Source organism: Chrysoperla carnea, chromosome 2 (assembly GCF_905475395.1).
Source record: "Chrysoperla carnea chromosome 2, inChrCarn1.1, whole genome shotgun sequence".
Taxonomy (NCBI): domain Eukaryota; kingdom Metazoa; phylum Arthropoda; class Insecta; order Neuroptera; family Chrysopidae; genus Chrysoperla; species Chrysoperla carnea.
Window position 1 is genome coordinate 77,560,142 of NC_058338.1, and position 22,983 is coordinate 77,583,124.

At 30.1% G+C, this 22,983-nt stretch overlaps 3 protein-coding genes across 3 annotated transcripts; 2 read left to right on the forward strand and 1 right to left on the reverse strand.

Moving 5' to 3' along the window:
• Window positions 1-461: 461 nt before the first annotated feature.
• LOC123292941 lies at window positions 462-15,701 on the forward strand. Its single transcript, XM_044873655.1, has 19 exons — window positions 462-723; window positions 809-861; window positions 929-992; window positions 1,067-1,153; window positions 1,223-1,415; window positions 2,042-2,283; window positions 2,357-2,673; window positions 2,952-3,118; window positions 4,154-4,226; window positions 4,347-4,751; window positions 7,814-8,751; window positions 10,250-10,605; window positions 10,683-10,723; window positions 10,972-11,041; window positions 11,103-11,180; window positions 11,246-11,438; window positions 12,247-12,494; window positions 12,575-12,891; window positions 15,333-15,701. The coding sequence occupies exons 6-19, from the start codon at window positions 2,259-2,261 to the stop codon at window positions 15,477-15,479; spliced, it is 3,375 nt and encodes a 1,124-aa protein (XP_044729590.1). The 5' UTR covers window positions 462-723; window positions 809-861; window positions 929-992; window positions 1,067-1,153; window positions 1,223-1,415; window positions 2,042-2,258; the 3' UTR covers window positions 15,480-15,701.
• LOC123291986 lies at window positions 4,274-9,632 on the forward strand. Its single transcript, XM_044872480.1, has 3 exons — window positions 4,274-4,764; window positions 5,647-5,716; window positions 7,814-9,632. The coding sequence occupies exon 3, from the start codon at window positions 7,871-7,873 to the stop codon at window positions 9,164-9,166; it is 1,296 nt and encodes a 431-aa protein (XP_044728415.1). The 5' UTR covers window positions 4,274-4,764; window positions 5,647-5,716; window positions 7,814-7,870; the 3' UTR covers window positions 9,167-9,632.
• A 1,418-nt stretch (window positions 15,702-17,119) lies between the features above and the next one.
• On the reverse strand, window positions 17,120-22,651 carry LOC123294078 (zinc finger protein OZF-like). Its single transcript, XM_044875150.1, has 8 exons — window positions 22,259-22,651; window positions 22,147-22,196; window positions 22,027-22,090; window positions 21,877-21,960; window positions 20,526-20,718; window positions 19,455-19,699; window positions 18,021-18,337; window positions 17,120-17,926 (listed from the first exon to the last, which is right to left on the reverse strand). Exons 1-8 carry the CDS (start codon window positions 22,620-22,622, stop codon window positions 17,756-17,758), a joined length of 1,488 nt encoding a protein of 495 aa, XP_044731085.1. The 5' UTR covers window positions 22,623-22,651; the 3' UTR covers window positions 17,120-17,755.
• Window positions 22,652-22,983: the final 332 nt, after the last annotated feature.

The following is a 22,983-nucleotide window of genomic DNA, read 5'->3' on the forward strand; positions in this document are numbered from 1 at the left end:
ATTTAACATAAAAATCTTAACCGGTAATTCTTTTCTCTAAACACGGATTACTAAAAATTGCGATTACTTATGGAGTGAGTCACAATGCTTGTATTTTGCCAATATGAGCGTTTAGTTTTTTAGCTTTGACAGCGTAAAATGGCTCTGGCTGATCGCCTCTTTATAATCGTATCGAATAATGCACATTTTAGTATCAGTCTATTTTTAATATAGGTCTGTATACAATGATGACGTAAATATTCAACTATGGTGCATTTGGTGCAGTTAATTAAAATGTAAACAAAAAATTGCCGAATATCTTGGTTGTAGAATTGTACAAGCTGAAGAACATTTATAAATTTAAATTTATTAATAAAAAAAGTATGAGTGCTTATTTACAATGTAGACTCTGCGCTGAATGGAAATTAACAAATGAATTAATAAATATTAAAGAAGAAGAATCAATTAATTTAAATCTAGAATTGAAAATACAACAATGCTTAAATTTAAATTTTGATAACACACAATTACCCAACAATGTTTGTTTATTGTGCTGTGACAAAGTTGGATCTACATATGATTTTCAAGAACTTGTAAAAAAAGCACAACAATGTTTATTAGATGCAATTGCAGAGAAGAAAATAAATTTAAAAACCGAATTACCTGAATCTGAAAATGATTCGTATCAATATGTACAATCAGTATTAAACGACTATGAGGATGATGTATCAGTTAAAGAAGAAGGTTTGGTCTAAATTCTGTAGTTGTTCCCTTTTTTAACTTATCTACTAAAGCGACAAAGTTCTTTATTTTCTTGGTTTGATTTTAGATGAAGATGACGGTAGAATTATACAAAAACCAAATAGTATCAAATTAGAAAATGTAATAGATTTTGAAATAAATTAATTCCCGATAAAGAATTAACTGTATATACTTAATCCATTTTCAGGATACAGGCGAAAAACAACAAATTAAATTACGGAAAATAAAAAGGGAACGAATCCAAAAAAAATGTATGTGGATTTTTGATTAGGTACTGAATAATTTGTGCTTACAATACTTTTAACAAACATTTATCTTACTTTAGATACAAAAAAAGCAGCAACAACATTGGACCCAGAAATAGCCAAACGAAGAGCAGAAAGAAGTGAATTAATTCGACAAATTAAAGATGGTATTAAAAAAAAAAAAAAAAAAAAAAATTTGTAGTCACATAAATTAAAGATTGACTTTCTATTTTTAGAATGGAAATCATACAAATGGAAATGCATTTTATGTGAGAGTGAATGTTTATCGTTAAAAGATTTTCGTAACCATTTCACAAACGATCACAAACAAGATCCAATTTATAGTTGTACAGAATGTCCAAAAGTTTACGAATTATACGACACTTTCAAACGACATGTTGGATGCCATAGAAATAAATATAAATTTAAGTATGTTCTTTAACCAATTTCATTTTAAACTACAGGTTGTTTCAAAGCCAAATGTTTTCCTTTCATATTTTTGTTCGCTTGAAACCATCTATAAGTCTGTAAACTGTTGCAAAAAATTAAAAAAAAAAAAAACTGGGTATTCTCTATCACTTTTAGTTTCGATAGCATTAGAACCGAAAGTAGAGCTGAAAAGTTCCCAGGACAAAACCAAATTTGGGGGCCCCATCCAAAAATCATCGATTTTATAACTTAATTAAATGTGTAATTTTATCTCTTACCGTTTAATTTTATCTCTAATCGACTTTAACCATTTGACTTCTTAGATTTAAGTTGTGGGTTGGAATCCAGGCAGCGGCAGTCTGATCGTCGTCGCTTGGATAAGAACGAAGTAACCGACTCCACCCACATCATAAAAAATTTAATTGTAATCGGATGTAGTTTAATAAATAAAGATTAAAATGTGGAGGACCTCTGTTATAGACGTATATGTCTGAGGTACGGAGGTTAAACCCCATTATTATTATAAATATTATCGAAGATAATAAATGAGAACTCTAGGATATATCGAAATTTATTTCCCCATTATTATTATTATATTAATACTCAAACAAGACTATTGATTTAAGGTGCCAAATATGTTCACGCTATTTTCATCACACATCACTTTACAAGCTGCATTTAAAAACTCATTCCAAAGATAAGAATTACACATGTCCGAAATGTGGAAAAACTTTTAAAACTTCAAATACATTACGTGGACATTTACGAATACATCAGCCTGATTCTAAACCAAAATATGAATGTGAATTTTGTAAAAAAACATTAGAATCAAAATCAGGTTTAATGTATCACAAGAAAATTCATTTGGGTATGTTTTGGTTCTAAGAAACATTATTGTCAGAAATAAAAAGTAATCTTTACATTCTTATTTAATATTGTAGGTGAAAAAGATTTTAGTTGTGATCAATGTGGAAAAATGTTTTTAGCAAAAAGTATTTTACAATGCCATATAAATACCGTACATTCCGATGTGAAACCGTTTAGCTGTGATCAATGTCAACGGACGTTTAAAACTAAACGAATATTAAAATCACATTTACAAGTGCACAGTGATGATAAGCGGCACGCATGTGAAGTATGTGGAAAGCGTTTTCATAGGAAAGAATCTTTATCATTACATTCGTCGGTACATACAGGAGTTTTAGCATTTACATGTGAATATTGCCATAAAGGTTTCAGGACAAAACAATTGCTAACGGTTAGTATTAGATTCGCATAACTGTAATTTTCAAAGCATTACACATTTTTATAGAAATAGAAATTTTGATAGAAAATAGAACTATAGTAATATATATAGAATCTAATCGAGATACTTTTAAAAAATGATTGTAATATTCTATTGATGACATTAAAAGTTTTACTTGTTCTGTATTCTAATTTATTGTTAGACGCATTAATTTCAGAAATCAGAACGTAATGATTGTGTAAAATCGAGTCGGTTGTATAGTCAGTATTGAACATAATTTACTTTTACAGGTTCATATTAGACAACACACCGGAGAACGTCCGTATACGTGTCTTGAATGCAATCATCATTTTGCAAATTCTTCAAATTATATCAAACATATGAGAGGAAAACATGGTGTAAAGAGTACAAGACAAAATCATTCAGAACAGAAGGAATCGCCTATAGATAAAGATACGTTAGAAAAATAGAATTTATACACAATACCTTAATTGTACTATACTTTAAAAAAAATTTTAATAAACGATTTTTTTTAGTAAATTCCACGTCCTTGTCTATTTGCCTATTTTTAAATTAATATGAGTAATAGCGTACAGTATAATGACATACAATTAGTTCGTTTCTGTTTTTATAAAATTTTATAAATGTTCATATTACGGCAGAAATCAGAAATCAACTAAACCTTCTGAAGAATGCAATCTCGAGAAAACCTTTTAAAGATTTTACCTTTCGATACTTTTTTCTTACATTATGGCCTGTGTTATTCATACATAATCGTATGAATTAAACTTAAAACAAGTGAAAATAAGCAACTGATTGAGTTAATTGTTGAAATACCATGCATAGACAGTGTTGATTACTCTGTATTATTAAAATATTAAAATTCAATAATACATATTATACAATTTACGCCTAATTTGCGCCCTCACGGGTAAACAGTGATGTTTACGAAAAAATGTTTCAAACAAAAGTTGTTTATTTTTTGATAAGGAAGATTTTTTACATTTAAACTTTTGTTCTATCTCTAACGGTGGGTACAAGATGGGTCCTACGGACCCATTGGTCAAGACCCAATTGACCTATGTTGCTCATTTACGAACTTGACCTCACTTTTTACGTCCTGAGTACGCTGTAAAAATTTCAGCTTGATATCTTTTATCGTTTTTGAGTTATCGTGTTGACAGACAGACGGACAGACAACCGAAAATATATAAACACCTATATCAAAATTTTGTTCTTAGCATTAATATTTTTAAGCGTTACAAACTTGGGACTAAACTTAGTATACCTTGCATATTACATATATGCATGGTATAATAATTGAAAATAAATTTCTTGAGTTTAACTGATCTCTAACTTTATGAACGCACCCTTATGTCAAAATTAAATTTGTCAAATTATTTGATCAATAAATAAACAAACTTCATTTAAAACCATAAACTGTGTTTATAATATAAAACTATTTAAATATGAGTACTTATTTACAATGTAGACTTTGTGCTGAGTGGAAAGTTGCAAACGAATTAATAAATATTAACCATGAGAAAGCTATTCAAATAAAATTAGTAACAAAAATTCAACAATGTTTAAATTTGAATTTTGATAACCTAAAATTACCCGAAAATGTTTGTTTATTATGCTGCGATAAAGTAGGATCTACTTATGATTTTCAAGAACTTGTAAAGAAAGCTCAACAAAAATTATTCGATGCAATTGAAGAGAAAATAGTATATATTAAAACAGAAATACCAGATCCAGAAGACGAGTGGTATCAAACAACATTGAATAATCATAATGCTAACGAAGAGAAAAAAGTAAATTTTAAAACTGAATTACCAGAGGTAGAAAATGTGTGGTATCAACATGTTGAAACAACATTGAATGAACACGTTGCAAACAAAGAAAAATTACTAAAGAGTAAAACTGAATTACCAGAATCAGAAAATGAATGGTATCAAGATGTGGATACAACATTGAATGATTATGGTCCAAATGAAGATAAATTAGTAAATTTTAAAACTGAACCAGAACCACAAAATGAGTGGTATCAACAGGTTGAAACAACATTGAATGATTATGACGATGATATCGTAAAGGAAGAAGGTTTGGATATTACTATTTTGTCATATCCTTATACCAGTTTTATTAAAATTATCCCCGTCATTATTTGTGGAATTTATGAGGAACGAAATAGTCCCAAATTAAAGTCGGAAAAAAAGGTTTTTTTTCCCGACTTTTAAAAATTTTTTGCAGATTTGGGCTTTGGTAGAAAAAAAAGTTGGGAAAATTAAAATGAGCATTCTATATTTTCCAGTCCTTATTATTAGTTAGAGAGATGTACATATGATTTACTGATGGTCATGGTAACCGTCTGCTGAGCCTGAAATATGGTAGTAGGCAATGTTCCAAGTCGCCCTGTAAGGTTCCTCGAATTTCTATGTGTCATATTCCCCCCCAGGGGGAGATTTGAAAAACTGTCACTAAGTTAAGGTTCTGGAAACTGTCTGCTTGTTTGATAATTCATTAGATGTGATTCTGAACAGTCATCTTGCAAAGTTTGAGCTCAACAAGTTGTCCCACTTGTTGAGCTCAAACATTCCCGAATTATGCCAAAAAAACCGAAAATGTCGTTACGCGGTAAAAAAATTTGAAGTGATGGTTCTGGAAACTGTAAAACTGGTTTGGTTATGTTGAGGATGTCAAAAGGATCAGAAAAATATGTTTGGCAGAAAAGCAAGTGGCCAGGGATTTTTTTGGCAGCACTTTGAAAAACGCAAATTATTCCCTGGGGGGGGGATGACACATAGAAATTTGAGGAACCTTACAGGGCGACTCGGAACATTACCTACTATCATATTTAAGGCTCAGCAGACGGTTGCCATGACCATCAGTAAATCATATATACATCTCTCTAACTATATTTAGTAACACTAAAATTAACGTTGCACTTATTTATTATTTTTGAATTTGTTTAATATTTCATAGTTTATTTTTAGTGAAAGTTGGAGAAAATTCAGAAGTTGAGAGAGAAATTCAAGTTTCTACACCAAAAACTGTAAGTCACACTTAATTTAAATAGATACAGCCTGATTCAAGAATTTTTTCAATTTAAATAAAATTTCCTTACAGTTTTTGATATTTACGAGGCAGCAATTGTCTCAAGACCAGAGTTTCCAGAAAATTTTCTATCAAGTAGCATTATCTGTGATAAAAAAGAGCCTAATGTAGTACTCAAAGCGCCTCATTAACTTCAACCAATACTAATATGTTACAATGGCACGCAAATTTTTGTAGCACAAGCACTTTTTAAAGTAACTCATTCATATAATAGTCTAAGATCCCAATTAGGATCGACCTTCACCCATCTGTTTACCGGATGAAAGTTATTTTTTATGAAATATAAAATGTTAACAAATATCCCTGCAATAGGTTGCCTATAAAAATGTGGTCCAGACTACTTTTAGTGAAAATATCAAGAGTAAAATTTTTAGAAATTTTTCACTGACTTGCATATCTTACGAATTTTGATCTACTCGAAAGTAAAAGCCATAAAGAATATGCAGCAGCTATGTTGTTTGCCTTTTTTCGTTCACTATTATCGCATTTATACAAGTTGAAAATAGTAATTACGTGCATCTGTTAATTCATTGACTCGCATATCTAAATAAAGATAATTTTGTTACAATTACGGTGGCATATGATTGGCCACAAAATATTGGTCAAAAATAATGTTTACAAGCTTTCCAAGTTTTGATATTTATATTAAAAATGGTCTGGACCATATTTTTTAAGGCAACCCGTTACAGGAATATTTGTTAATATTTTACATTTCATAAAAAATAACTTTCATTCGGTAAACAGATGGGTGAAGGTCGACCCTAATTCGGATCTTGTACTATAAAAAAATAGAGCAATTTGGGAAAAGTAGTACAATCTAGCAACCCTGATCAAGACGAATTTGATTTACCAGAGTGAAAGTAGCCTAAAGTAGACGAAAGAGATGTTATCATTATGGCTATCTAGGGAGGTAATAGTCAGTGTTGCCAGATAGACTTATCCACTTGCCCCTATATCGCCTAAACGACCACTTAAAATCCCCTAGATTAAAACCAGATGCCCTAAATTAAATGACTTTGAAATTATCATACTTTTTAATAAGTTTTTATACCATGTTTATATGAAATATATTAAGGTATACTAAGTTTTGTACCATGTGCGTAACGCTCAAAAATATTTATGCTACGAGCAAAATTTTTAGGTGTTCATAAAATCCATTTCCGGTTGTCCATTCGTTTGAATGTCCATTCGTCCACACGACAACACAATAAATCCAAAAAGGAAAAAAGATATCAAGCTGAAATTTGTTTAGCGTGCTCGGACGTAAAAAGTGAGGTTGAGTTCGTATATGAGCAACATAGATCAATTATGTTTTGAGTCCGTAGGACACATCTTCTAAACCGTTAGAGATAGAACAAATGTTCAAATGTAAAAAATGTTCATTAAAAAAAAATAAACAACTTTTGTTTAAAACATTTTTTTGTAAACATCACTGTTTACCCACGAAGGCGCAAATTATGTAGTATATATTATATGAGCCATGTGTATGTGACATGTATGTATAAGTGGCTCTCTAAAAATGGCTATCTTTCTTTACTTACATGAAGTAAAAAGGCAAAAAATTGCGTAATCAACATTGTCTATGCATGGTATTTCAACAATTAACTCAGTCAATTGTTTGTTTTCACTTGTTTTATATATAATTTCTGTTTGGAACTTAAATCGTAATCAACATAATCTATACATGGTATTTCCCCTAGATTTTCCACCAAACTTTTTAAAATTCATTAAAAGGGCAACACTGGTGATAGTTGTATTCCTTGACCACAAGCATGTGTGTTAAGATCTCAAATTTGCCATTTTAAGTCATTTAGAAACCGAACTATTAATAATGTATTTCAAAATGGTCGCTATAAAATCAATGCTATATCAAAGGTTTACTCTTATAAAAAATTAAAATCTTGGTAGCTGGTTATTTCCTGGTAAATATTTATTATTTTTACCCAGGGCTTCACATAAATATACGAAATTCGACAATACTTTACCCCAATAACCGAATAATACATTATGTTTTTTTTTTTGTCTTTTGCTGTAGGTTCGTGTCCGACGTAGAAATTGTGAGAAAAAAAGAATACCCATTGACCCTGAATCAATGAAATTAGCAGTTCAAGCTGTTACTGGACCGAATAAAGTATCAATGAGAGAAGCTGCTAGAATTTTTAATGTCAAATTCTCTACACTTTTACGTCATGTTAATTTGTTCAAGGCATCTGGTGCAACTGACTTTGAATATAAGGCTAGCTATGATGTCAAGAAGGTCTTTACGGAAGAAGAAGAACTAAAACTAATAGAGTATGTAAAAACCATCACTAAAATGAATAAGGGTCTCACAAAAAAACAGCTTCGTGAAGTAGCCTATCAGTTTGCTGTCACAAACAAAAAAAGATACCCCTCTTCTTGGGATATATTTAAACTTGCAGGAGAAGAATGGATGAGATTATTTTTGAAAAGACATTCCGACGATGGTGACCTAACCATCAACCTGTTACCTACAGCCAGTTTTTATAAAACAACTTTAGCTAAATTTTTTGATAATTTGAATGACGTACATAAACGCTTTGGACCGTTCCCACCTCAAAGAATTTGGACACAAAATGAAATCGCCGTGACTACGGAGCAAGATCCTTCAACAGTTATCTCAGTTAAAAAGTTTGGTGACATGACGCTAACAGAAACTGAGCATCTAATAATTATATCCGCTTGTTCCAATGCTTTAGGAAATCTAATACCTCCCATGATGCTGTTCCCTAGTGCTCATTATAAAGATTACATGATAAAGGGAGCACCCCCAGGTACAATCGGTGAAGCTAACTTTTCGGGCGGTTTGAACGAAGAGTTGTTTTATAAATTTATGGAGCATTTTATAAAACACACTAAACCTTCAAAAGAAGAACGTGTCATCCTTATAACTGATAACGATGAAACTCATCTTGCACCAAAAACCTTAGACTTAGCGTCTAATGCTGGGGTGGTGTTCGTAACTTTCCCACCTCAAATTTCTCACAAATTACAACCACTGAATATCTCTGTCTTTCTTGCGTTCAAGCTGTATTATGACCTAGCAGTTCAATCGTGGCTTGTCAAAAATCCTGGAAAAAAAGTTGGCGTTTATAATGTTGCCGAGTGCGTTGGAAAAGCTTACCCAAAAGCTTTTACTACTGACAGAATAACTAGTGGCTTTGAAAAAGCAGGAATTTATCCTCTAGACAAAGCAATACCTAAAGATAATGAGATTGGGGAGGATAACACGTCATCTTCAAAGAGGAAGAAAAAAAGCTCACTACAAGAAAATGTTTCAAAACCTTCAACGAGCACGTCTTCACCAGAGAGCTATTTTCAAAATAAAAAAATTAAACTAGAATATGACAATTTGGGTATTCTAAAATAATCATAATAAGCACAGAAAAATAATAATTCGAGAGAAAAAAATCCTTAAATGTCAAAGACAAAAATAAGAATAAAAGAGGTTTGTTAGATTATAACAGTGAATCTGAAAATGAAGAAGTGAATTTAATCTGTTATAAGCCAGGAACGAAAATCAAGTTTTAATTTTAAAAGCCAGGTATTTTAAGAGAAAAGGTATGTGTTTAGGGCCAGGAACTATACGAAAATCATGTTTTAATTTTAAAAGACAGGTTTTTTAAGGAAAGAGGTAATGTTTTGTTATGATTTAGCAACAAGAAGGGACCACCAGTGGAATAGATAGGAAAAATTATTGTTGATTCAAAGATCAATACGATTTTGAATATCAGATTCATTTTACTAACTGTGAACTGCCAGGAAATTTATAAAGAAATCCGAAGAAATATTTAATATTTTAGTGAAAAATAAATGTGATAAACTGCCAAACAAAGTTAATTACGTGTATCGATTGCGACTGATGAACAGTTGTGATTCTATATTTTATAGTTTTAACCGTAAATTAATTCTTTTTGTAATGAAAAAAGTAAATAAAAATTGTTATTTAAAAATGTTGTTTTTAATTTGTTCTGCCTTTTGTTGAAGTGAGCGCTCGGTATAACTCAGATAGTACTAACAACCCATGCATCTTGAGAAAGAACAGATTGTCGATATATGGGGTGTCAGCCTCGATACTAACTGAGAAATTGTGATGTAAGTGTAAGAAGATTCTGTGGACATATTAAACTTGTTCAGCATAAATAGTCGGTTTAATACGCATACACTGCTATACGAAAGCGCGGTTTTTCTACGTTTTATAAAACAGCAAACGCGCTAATTTTTTGGTAAACGCAAAATATTTGATGCTCATCCACATAAAAGCGAATGTACATTACCTTTATTTAACCTTGATCGTAAACTACCGCCATTATAATTTTTTTAAATCTTTTGTTTTTAGCATTTGTGAAGACATCATAAATCGAAATCTTCTGAACGCTCCCTAGTTCTTATGTCAAAATTGAATAAACAAACTTCATCACTGTCAAGTTGATAGTTGACTGTCAATTTGAAGTATGAGTACTTGTTTACAATGTAGACTTTGTGCTGAATGGAAAGTTGGAAATGAATTAATAAATATTAAACACGAGAAAGCTATCCAACTAAAATTAGAATCAAAAATTCAACAATGTTTAAATTTGAATTTTGATAACCTAAAATTACCCAATAATGTTTGTTTATTATGTTGTGATAAAGTGGGGTCTACTTATGATTTTCAAGAACTTGTAAAGAAAGCTCAACAAAGTTTATTAGATGCAATTGGAGCGAAAATAGAGAATTTCAAAACTGAATTACCAGAATCAGAAAACGAGTGGTATCAATATGTTGAAACAGCATTGGATGATTATGACGATGAAATTGTAAAAGAAGGTTTGCATATTACATTTTATTTTCTGGTCACTTTGTATATTTTAAAAATTGTTTCATATATTTCTGTTTATTTATAGTGAAAGTTGAAGAAAATTCACAAGTTACCGGACAAAAAAATGTAAGTCTTAACACATTTGACAATCCTCTTCAGTAGCATTAAACCCTTAAAATTAAAATCAAAATAAAATAAAATATATATTTACTCTATCCTTAAACAAAATAATTGACTGCTGTTTTAATGAAATATTAAAAATTCAAATTTGTATGTGGCAGTTTAAGGATGGTCATATAAACCAAAGCATGTCATTAATATTTTCTCTTCAGTCATCACAAATAAAGCCGTCTTTTTCAATTTTTTATTTTTAGATTACTAACGTAAAACATGAGGAAAAAATTGAAGCAACATCAAGAGGCAATTCTTCTACTCGAAAGAAACGTATGAACTATTGAATAACTGTTTACAATACCTAAAACTTAAGAAAATTATTTTATTTAAGGTAAAAAAACAGCGTTGGATCCAGAAATTGCCAAACGAAAAGCGTTAAGAAACGCAAAAATACAGCGTACCAAAAACGGTATTATTTAATTTTGGTTTATTTTCAAATCATTAAATTTAATCACTATTTCCGTTTTTTGTTAGCAATGAAAAATTATGTATGGAAATGCGCAACGTGTGAAATTGAATGTCATTCTGTAGAAAATTTACGTAAACATTTCACGGATGAACATAAACAGAAACCAATTTATAGTTGTACAGAGTGTTCAAAAACGTATGACATATTTCAAACTTTTCAGAAGCATGTGAAGGCACATAGAGATAAATTTAGATTTAAGTAAGTTATGAAGATTATGAAAATATAAGTAAGATATAATTTTAATTAATTTTGTTAAAACTTTGTATATACAGAGTGTTTCACTTAATTAGTTCGAATTCGTCATAGATGCGTTTGGGCGCACATTAAAATAAATTTTCACTAAATTCCCATTGATCCAATAGGGTATTCCACTATTTTTGAAAAAGTACTTCAAAATGTTGATTTTGCTAATAAAAAGCCATCAAAAATTTATTTCGGAAAAATACACACGTTTTCTTAAAACTTAAATTAAATTTTAAACCTTTTTTAAACTGTCAAAAACGCGGGCATCCAATTAGATGACGTAATATGGGTATACTATACGAAATAACCCAAATCAGTTTGACAGATATATTCATAGACATCTGATTATAATACCCAGCTGTCTACACTGAACTAACTGATAGTCTATGACTCATATCGCTATGACATCACAGCAGGGCTTATCCGCGTTTTAGGTCACGTGATATACAGTTTAAAAATTACTATTTTTAATTTTAATATGATAAAAGAAAAATGTGCTTTTATGACTCGAAATCAGAATATTTACGTATATCTTTACATAAATTTTTTCTTTTTTCAAATTTTATGATTTATTTTTGACTAACGATAATACCCTATTGTTAAGATATCGAAAACGAAATGATAGGTTTTCTTATTTGGCGGGGTCCCTAAACGTACTTCTAAATTGGTTAAAATTATTTGATAAATTGGGCATACAAGACACTCTGCACTGTTTTTTTTTTGAAGTAATATTTTGTTTGTTTCAAATTCATAAAATTTTTAGGTGTGACTTATGCTCAATGCATTTTCATCTACCGTTTCTCTTAAGAAATCATCATTTACGAAGTCATTCCGAAACGAATTATACATGTCCAGAATGTGGGAAGAATTTTAAAACTCCATTCTATTTACAAAAGCATTTACGATATTTACATCCACCAGATGTAAGACAGAAATATGATTGTGATATTTGTGGTAGAAATTTTTTGACAACGAAAGGTTTATTATACCATCAGAAAACAGCACATTCAGGTATATATTTTAATATATACCTATGTGAATTATTACCTACATATGTGAAAATAAGCATTATTTATTAATTTTTATTACAGATAAACGAGATTTTAGCTGTGATCAATGTGGAAAAATGTTTGTAGTACAGAGTCAATTACAGATTCATTTAAATACGGTACACTCGGATTTAAAACCATTCAGCTGTAATCAATGCCAACAGACATTTAAGAGTAATCAAATATTAAAATCTCATTTATTAGTCCATAGTAATGAAAAACGACATTCGTGTGAAGTGTGTGGAAAACGATTCAATAGAAAAGATATATTGAGACAACATTTAACTGTTCATAGTGGCGTTCAAAAGTTCGAATGTGAACATTGCAATAAACGTTTTCGAACAAAATCACAATTGAAGGTTATTACTATTACGAGGTAAATTAATCTCTATACATGCCATTAATCAATTATATTTTAGGTCCATATCAGACAACACACAGGCGAACGTCCTTACTCATGTTTGGAATGTAATCATCATTTTGCAGATATCTCAAATTATCTCAAACATATGAGAGGGAAACATGGTTTAACGAGTACGAAAAAAAATACACCAACGAATTGATGAAATGAATAAACTGGGAATAGTTTTAAATTTATTTATTCATATTCATATACTTAGATCGCACGTAACGAGTACAGTTAAGTTTGTTCACTCATTTTACTCAGCGGTGAATTTTTATCTGGTCAGATAACCAAGGCGTTTCACTTTTGATTCTCGATCACGCAGAATTAGTTGATTACTTGGAAAGGGCATATGGGTACCGTGCCACTTTGGAGTCTAGGGAAACTTTCTCAATAATAATAATAATAATAACAACAAAAGACCAATACAATGGTGCTTGTTTCGTCAAATAAACGATAAGTCAAAATAGACTAAAAAAAAGATGAAAAAGAATTTACAAGTGAAATTTACAATAATTTCAAAAAAAAAGACAAATTTTCGAATACGGAATCCTTAACTAGCACTTGAAACATAGCTAAGAACACTCTCCATTAAAATACTTTTCAAACGAAAGAAATAAAATCAAAATCAGTTCATTCTTTTAGGCGCTACAATGCCACAGACACACGCACATAGCGGTCAAACTTATAACACCCCTTTTTTTATTCGGGGGTTAAAAATCATTCAGGTTATACAAATATAAGTTTGTTAAAAAATCTTTCAATTTAAAGGTTTTTGTTAACGTACAATATAAAAATAATTGGGCTTAAAATTGATCCTTGTGGAATAGAAAAATTTGGCAATGTTACTAGCTCTGATCGTTGATCTTCGAATGAGATAAATTGCCATCGGTCACTAAGATAGCTTTCACCACGGATACTCATTCTTTCCAGTTTGTGTAGTAAAATATCGTGGATAAGTGACGTATTGTATCAAAAGCCTTTCTCAGATTGCCAATGGTGTACTTCTACTCACCAAGGGCTCTGACTAAGCACAGTCTCACCACTATAGGTACACTTTTCGTGCAATCTAGAGATCAGTTTATGTTCTAATACTGATAATTAGTGATGTATCTAAAGTGATAAGAGTATCATATAATTCCAGTATGCATCGAAGCAAGTTTTATTTAATTCTAGCGGTATGAGAATTATAATTTCATGTCCTAAGGTGTGACACTCCAGACACAATTTAAAATTTTAATAGAAAACAATATAATATCCATGGTAAAAACAAAACTGCTCATCTCTGACGTTTTCGATTGTAAAAAAACTGACTAATGTAAGAAATTCATTTCAACACGTAGGTATAATTTCAAATATTAGAGCTTGAATATCTCGAAAACATGTCATTTTTTTTTTTAGTTGATGCCAATGATGACATATATTTTTTTTACGTTAATGTTTTAAATATTTAATTGTATTGTAAACTTGATGTAGGTACAGCCATTTAGACGTTTTATTAAATAATTATTTTATTTTCTACAATAAATAAGTATATTCATTTAATAAATTTATAACAACATTGATTTTTCGTTCAATTATTTTCCTGATTCACTTTTTAAAATAAAATTGATATAATAGGGAATATTCATGAAATTTAAATTTTAATGACTGGACAGTTCAACTAAAACATTATTTTAGTAATTCATATCTTTTTAATTACTTAAAATTAATTAATAAAAGTGAAAATTCTATTCTACGCATGACAGGCTTATGTGAAAGGGGCGTTTGAGACAACCCCTCTCGTGCTAACGAGCCCTTTTGATTAGGTGATAAATTTTGTTTTCTAAAAAAAAGTTTGCTAAAAATAAAAGCAAATTTAAGTAATTATGGCGTAATAACTTGGAAAATAATCATAAAAATCTTTGAAGATATAGTAATAATATGGTGTTTTAGTTCTGTTTCTTAATACGTTGCATCATAGCGGCATTGTACAAGTTTCGCTAAATAAAAATTCTTAATTTTTCCCTTGGTTATTATGGATTTAACGTAACACTCAAGTTAACTGTACATTTATTTTAATTTCTGTAAAAAATTGCCTTAAGCGCAATTATCAGCACCTTATTATGAGAATTTTTAAATCCGGTAAATGTTCCTTCTGGAATTGGTTATTTTTTTTAGCTATTTGAACTTCAATCATCGGCGGTTTTTTCTTATTCCAACTCAATAGAAATAAGCATTCCATATCAGTAGAAATGAGCATCAAATATAATAAAATTTGGTACGCACAGTCTGAACACGAAAAATTAAATTAAATTATTAAATTTCCTTGGGTAATTATAGTTTTTTTTATTCAGAAATTTACCTTCATAATAGTGCAGAAATTAGTCGAAATTTCATAAATAAAAAATATTTTAGGTCCACATAAGACAACATACAGGTGAACGTCCTTATTCAGGTTTGGAATGTAATCATCATTTTGTAGACACCTCAAATTATATCAAACATATGCGAGGGAAACATGGTATAACGAGTACGAGAAAAAAAGTCACAACCAATTGTTGAAAAGAATATATCAGAAACTAATTAAAATTATTTATGCATTCTTATTTCCAATACTAAGAATGTATTAATTAATTTAATCAATCTCTCAATTTCTGCGTGGTTTAAGCAATGCGAGAGTGACATAATTCAAGCGGAACGAGAATCATTCAATGCGTAAGGTTTGGTTTATCTTTTTTGATAGTTGCGGTTAGACGAGTTTGAATTATACAATGAGAAGTTTGCAGAGCCTCATTTAGCATCTTATCACATATGGTAAAAAAAAAACGTGGTGAGTTAAGAAAAAATATTTCACCTGCACAAAAAATGATTTAAAAATTTTTATCTTATCATAATACCTTTGTATTGAATTTTTAAAATAAAAATTTTTATCAAACATTTTCTATGTATCAGTTTTATTTTAACTATTATCCTATTCTTTAAAAATTATTATGATTTCAAAATTGGAATTTTACATTTAATTAAATATTGAATTTTAAACAAATAGAAAGAAGCTAAAAAATTTCACGATAAATATTTTGGGCAGAGATGCTTATATCATCTTAGCCACCATTTTTGTTAAAATATGACTCATTTTTCCATGTGATATCGCCTCTTTTACTATACAGGCAATAATTATACGTACCTATGCATATGTCGCAGCCAACCAAATTTAATTAGACGTTTAATTAACAGCCTAGTCTTTTTACTGAACGGCAGTGTTCAGCTTGCGGCGCCTGAATTATCGTCAGTTATTCAAACAAACAGCTAGGCAAATGAGTTGGATGAATAACGTCGAATTAAATTCAAGCACTTTTATCAGTTGAACGTATTCAAAATGAATGAGGACAATAAAACAAGATATATTTTGTTTAGATGAATTTATTAAATAGATAGCGATTATACAATAAAGGTCACTTATTTCTTCTAATATTAATTATTCCATTCAAATTCCAACACCTTCGATTACATATTTATTGCCACCGAGTATACTCGTTAAAGTTGGCCGAGATAAAGCACTCACATATTTTAAAAACTGTCATTGGGCAAACTAACTTATATAAATTAGGCAAACTAGTACTACGGAGAAAACTAAGAAAGAGAGGTGGGGCAAATAGCTCCGAGGAATTATAAGCAAGTTTCTACGTGGAGGAGGCATTGAGGGTTTATGAACTTCGAAGAAAGGTTTCAAGTAGTGTCATCATTTTAGCAAGCCAGGATTATAATGTGCTTTATTGAACATGTATTGGTCGTTAGCACGCAGTTAATTGTTTAGTAATAATTTGCACCTCGAAAAGAGTGAAAAGCAAAACGGAAACGAAAAAGATAAATGGTAACAACCCAGAAGACTCAGCAAATAGAATGAACAAAATTATATTAGATGGAAATAGAAAATCCAGAACAGGAAACCTTATTAAGGAGGACAAAGAATCTTCATGGACCGCAGAGTCAATGGTCTATCTCGACAAATGTTTAAGGTACGGAACCCAACGTATCTCATCGTCACAAAATTTGTACGGTTTTTACCATTCTAATTAATATTACTATAACATATATCACTTAGAATGGTAAAACCTGTGCAAATTTTGTGACGCAGAGATACCTGAACGTAATTTTTTCATTATAACTCTCTCAAAACGGAACCGATTTTGAAGATCGTCGTCTCTTTTTTAGTTGTTTCGGGTACGAAACCCTAAACTCGCATTGAAACATAGTTAAGAATACTCTCCATTAATCAAAATCGTTTAATCTGTTTACGAGCTACAATGCCACAGACACACAGACATCCATAGTGATCGAACTTTACCATTCAACCAAAAAACTTCACCAAAAAACATCCTTCTTTTGGTTCGGGAATGAAAAATATGTTTTTACTGATAATACCAAAATTATCACATTCGAACAAACTAGTTATATTTTTGAAAAAATTTTCTATATTAAAAAAGTAAGTTACTTTTAATTAAAAAAAAAAATTGTATTCTTAAAAACTTGGTCCTTTTTTCAGCTACATGATCTTCAACATTATTACTCATAGACCCACAAGCCCATGCTGAAATTCGGGTGAAAAGACCCACCAGGAATCATGTTGAAAAAGATGCTCCTATATGTAAAAGTAACTTTAAGCACCATGGCGTTAATTTTGCATGGTACAGGTGAAAATATGAATGTCACACCCCTTGGTGTCTCACTTCTGCACCAGCAAATATGTGCAGCGTTGCTGGTTCTAGACCGTACGAATGAAATTAATTTGGAAATATCAATCAATGAATAGTGTTGGAACCAAGAATGCATATTTGATTTTAAACCATTTCCATTTTATTCTTCTCAACAATCGGTGGTGGATTTTTTCTCGTACTCATTACACCATGTTTCCCTCGCATATGTTTGATATAATTGGAATCGTTTGCAAAATGATGATTACATTCTAAACATGAGTAGGGACGTTCGCCTGTGTGTTGCCTGATATGTACCTAAAATATTCAATTTCATTTTATTTGCAGGATGATTTTTGAGATGTTTTATGAAATCTATAAGAAAATTGAATTGTTTTATAAGAGGAATAACCTTTAAAAGTGGTTTTGTTCGAAATCGTTTATGACAATATTCACATTCGAAAGCCAAAACACCAGTATGAACAGAAGAATGTCGAGATAAAGTTTCCTTTCTTGTAAATCGTTTTCCGCATATTTCGCACGAATGTGGTTTTTCATCACTGTGCACTTGTAAATGAACTTTTAGTATACGTCGAGTTTTAAACGATCGTTGACATTGATCACAAGTAAATGGTTTTATATCTGAGTGTACTGTATTTAAATGACCTTGTAATTGAGTACGTGTTGAAAACATTTTTCCACATTGATCACAATTAAAATCTCGTTTACCTATTACAATAATTTTATAAATTAATAAATGGGAATAGTAATATTTTTAATAAAAATTTTAAAATTAGAAAAACTCATTTATTTTGTAATAATATCTAATCACGCTACGCATAACACAACTGCAGCTATTATTGGAACTAATATGGAATGGAATTGGTTTATTCCTTAACGCGGTTTGCGGAGGTGAGTGAACTGGCAGAAATCGTCACGTAAGCATGTGATTTTTGCTATGTGTGTGTGCGTGCAATATCCAGCAGAGTACAAACAGGACAAATGAACTTGTTGTAAGTGTTGTGTGTTTGTGTGAGCGCGAGTGTTAAGATTAAACACTCCCTCCCTCTGTCTTTTTTTATTATAAAATCTTAATACATAATTGCTCTAACCCGAAAAAGTTAATTGCTATTTGTGTTTTTATATACTTTACTCGAGATAGTTTATTTTTTATTATAATTAAGTTGCAATTATGTACAAATACAGTGCAACCTCGGTATAACAAATCGGAAGGGAACAAGTAAATATTCGTTATATCAATTAATTCGTTAAACTGAGTTTTGTTATATTGAAGTTAGGAGGTTGGTCTAAAATTTGATATAAAGGGGTAATTAATGTTGTTTCGCGACTGACAAGGAACATTTTTTACGTTTCTGAGCCATTGCAACTTGAATCTTTGCAATAGTGACGAGAAGCAGTGTTTACATTACTTTCCATTAAACAACAATGATTGTTTTACGAAAAAAACGTATCGGAATCTGTCGCAACATTAATTACATACTATGGGATTAAGGCTCATATATTGGTAGAAACGTAATATAAAGGTTTTGAGTTTACAAAATTCGTTAATTAGAGGTATTTCCCCTTTTTTTGATAGTTAAAATTTGTTATAAAGATTGTTCGCAATGTAATGGTATTGAATTTTACATTGACTCTTATGGACAATTCAAGGAGATTATGAAGAATTTGTTAAATCGAAAAAGTCGTTATATTGAGGTAGGTTATATTAAGGTTGCACTGCATACAGATTTAGAAGAGTAAGTTAATTAAATTGTATGTAAGTATTAATTTACAATTCTATTGTCATGTATATAATTAGCATAGTTAATTTTCTCAAAATAAATACCTAAATGTACTGTTTTCTGATGATATAATAAACTTGACGTGGTGGCTAATTTCTTTTTACATATATCACATTCATATTTCTGTCTTAAATCTGGTTGATGTAATCGTAAATGCCTTTGTAAATTATCCGCAGTTTTAAGATTTTTCCCACATTTTGGACATGTATAGTTCTTTTCATCGGAATGACTTCGTAAATGTAATCTTAATAGATATGGTTGATAAAAATATCGTGAACATATATCACACCTAAAAAAAGTTAAAATATCTTCAATAGACTTTATATTTTGTGCAAATTTCCATACATTAGATAGTTTTCTATAAATTTTGTGGTAGTTTTGGATTCTTCCTATTATTCTTCTTCTTAAGGATGTCCGAGCACCAAAGCAATTTTAAATAAAAAGCTTGATTTTTTTATATGAAGTTGGACTAAGTCTAAATCAATTCTGAAAATTTTAGGTGGGGGTTGTCCGATTATTTAAATAATCAAATAACTTCCAAAATAGGCATATTTAACATCGGTTTTATGATAAAACGGTAAATGGATGATAAATTTTTATAGATTTCTCCAAAACTAGTCGGTAGAAATTAATAAATTATTGAAAACAAAAAAAACCCGTTGTGCCCGACTAATTAATGAAGTATGACCACGGTAGTGGGAACACATATTTAAAAAAATATATATATATTTTAATTTTTTTGGTGAATTATGTATAACTTGATAATATAAGACGAAAAGTAAGAATAAAAATTTTCAATATCTGGAATAATTTTCAAAATATCGAAAGTTTAAAGTCCATATTTTAAAAACCAAAGCAGGTATTGAAAAATTTTAATCTTATTTTTCGTCTACATTCATGAATTGATAACAAAATTCATCATCAAAGTTGAAAATATGGTATAAATAATTTCAACCGTAAATCTAAAATTGCCTTGGTGCTCGTACTACCTTAAAAACTTCCAATTTTGCGGCGTTTACTTAAAATGTTTTTTTATAACGAGGAGTGTACGAAAATAACGTAACAGCGGATATTTTTATTTTTGAACGCAAAAAAGGAAAGAAAATAGAACTTACTTAAAATTATATCTATTTCTATGTTTCCCTACATGTTTTCTGAAAGTAGTATATAAATCGTAAGTCTTAGAACATTCATTGCAACTATAAATTGGTTTTTGTTTATGATCATCGGTGAAATGTTTTCGTAAATTTTCTACAGAAGGACATTCAATTCCACATACTACGCATTTCCATTTGTAAGTTTTCCATTCTAAAAAAAAAAAAAAAAAAAAAAACATAAAAATAATGAGAAACACAATTAACATCATACGATCATATACCTTATTAGACTTACACGTGTTTTGGCGAACAAAGTAAGTTTGCTAATGTAGCCCAAATTTTTTTTAAATACTTATTTTGTCTTAAAATTGTCATATTGTCGATAGATTTTGCCGCTTAATACGAATTCGATTTCAGATTACACAAATTCTGTCACGTATTTCAAAAATCGTGCCAGTTTTAATCCGAAATTCCATTTTTTGTTACAAAAACGAAAAACTAAGTACAATTATCGTACAAACTGTTATCTAGGAGGTATTTTTGGTCACTGATTACGAATTTGAACTGGCACAAACACGACGCAACCTAAGTATTTATTATCTAAACTTTGCTCTAGAAATATTTTTGGTTGCTGCCCGTGTAATCTGGCATTGGGTTCGTAATCAGCGAACAAAAATACGCCTTAGAGCACAATTTGGACGATAAGTACTTAGTTTTCGGTTTATGTGCCCAAAAAATGAAATTATTTACCAAAAATGGCACGACTTTCGAAATACGTGACAGAATCCGTTAATCTGACATCAGATTCGTAATCAGCAATCAAAAACACCTCCTTGATAACAGTTTAAATGATAAATGCTTAGTTTTCCGTTTTTGTAACAAAAAGTTTGATTTCGGGTTAAAAATTTTACGATTTTTGAAATACGTGGCAGAATTTGTGTAATCTGACATCGAATTCGTATTTAGCGGCCAAAAATACCTACAAGATGACAATTTTAAATAAAAATAAGCATTTCAAAAAAATTTGGACTACATATGCCCCCCGCTGGGCCCCTATGCCCCTTTATTACAAGGTCAAGTTGGGTGAATGTTCCTTGGGGTCCTATAAAGACGTTACAAAAAGTTTCATTAAAATCGGTGCTGTTTCCCAACTATTCCTAAGCATCTCGGCTAATTAGTTGTACTAATATTAAGCAAAAAGGTATTTAAGTCTAGAATGAAACTATCTGAAAGGTATCTTAGGTGAAAACTACATTAAGTATTCTGAGAATCAAACTTAAAATACTTTGTTCGCTCAAACACACCCAATAATTGTTTAAACTATTTATATAATGCACTCAATCAATCAGTTAAAATATAAATAAAATACCATCTTTAATGCGTTGAATTAAAGCGGTTCGTTTTGCTTTTCGCTTCACAACTTCTGGATCTAACACTGAGGATTTTTTTAAACCTACAAAAATTTAATTCTTTATTTAATTTCAGTGTTTATATCAAAATGATTGAATATGTATCATACGTTTTCTTCGACCACGTTTTGAATGTATTTTCTCTGTTTTCTCTTCTACTTTTACACGAGAATCCTAAAAAACCATTCTGAATTAAAATGCCTCAAATTTAATAATATGTTTCAACTTACATTATTTAATTCGGTAGCTTTAGATGTTTGAAAACTTTTTTCATCTTTAACTAAAATAGAAATAAAATATTAATATCGGAAATGGATATATCAAATAATATTTAATACAAACCTTCTTCCTTTACCGAAACATCATCATCGTCAAAATCATTCAGTACTGTTTCAACATATTGATATGAATCATTATCTGCTTCAGGTAATTCCACTTTTAAGTCGATTGTTTTCTCTGCAATTGCTTCTAATAAACATTGTTGCGCTTTCTTTACAAGTTCCTGAAATTCATACGTAGACCCAACTTTGTCACAGCACAATAAACAAACATTGTTGGGTAGTTGTGTGTTATCAAAATTTAAATTTAAGCATTGTTGTATTTTTGTTTCTAAGTTTAATTGAATCGCTTCTTCTTTTTTAATATTTATTAATTCATTTGTTAATTTCCATTCAGCACAAAGTCTACATTGTAAATAAGCACTCATACTTTAAATTATTTATTTATGAAGTTTTAAAAGTCAAATTTTGATTGACTATCAGCTTGCAGAACTCTACAATCATGTCTGCTCAGGTAGAATACAATTCCACAGACTTAAAAAAAATTTTCTTTTTTATTATTTAACTATCATTGATGTTCTAAGGCTGAAATAAAAACCAATTTTAAAATTCTAAATCTTCATATTTTGTGGATTATTTACACATCCAAGATGAAAAAAACTTAGCCCATCGATAATCATACTTAATATATCGATTGCAACACAGACTTGCATTAAATATAGACTGATGATAAGAGTACATACTGTAATATATTTATACTGGGATCTGACATATGGGCAGGACTAAAAA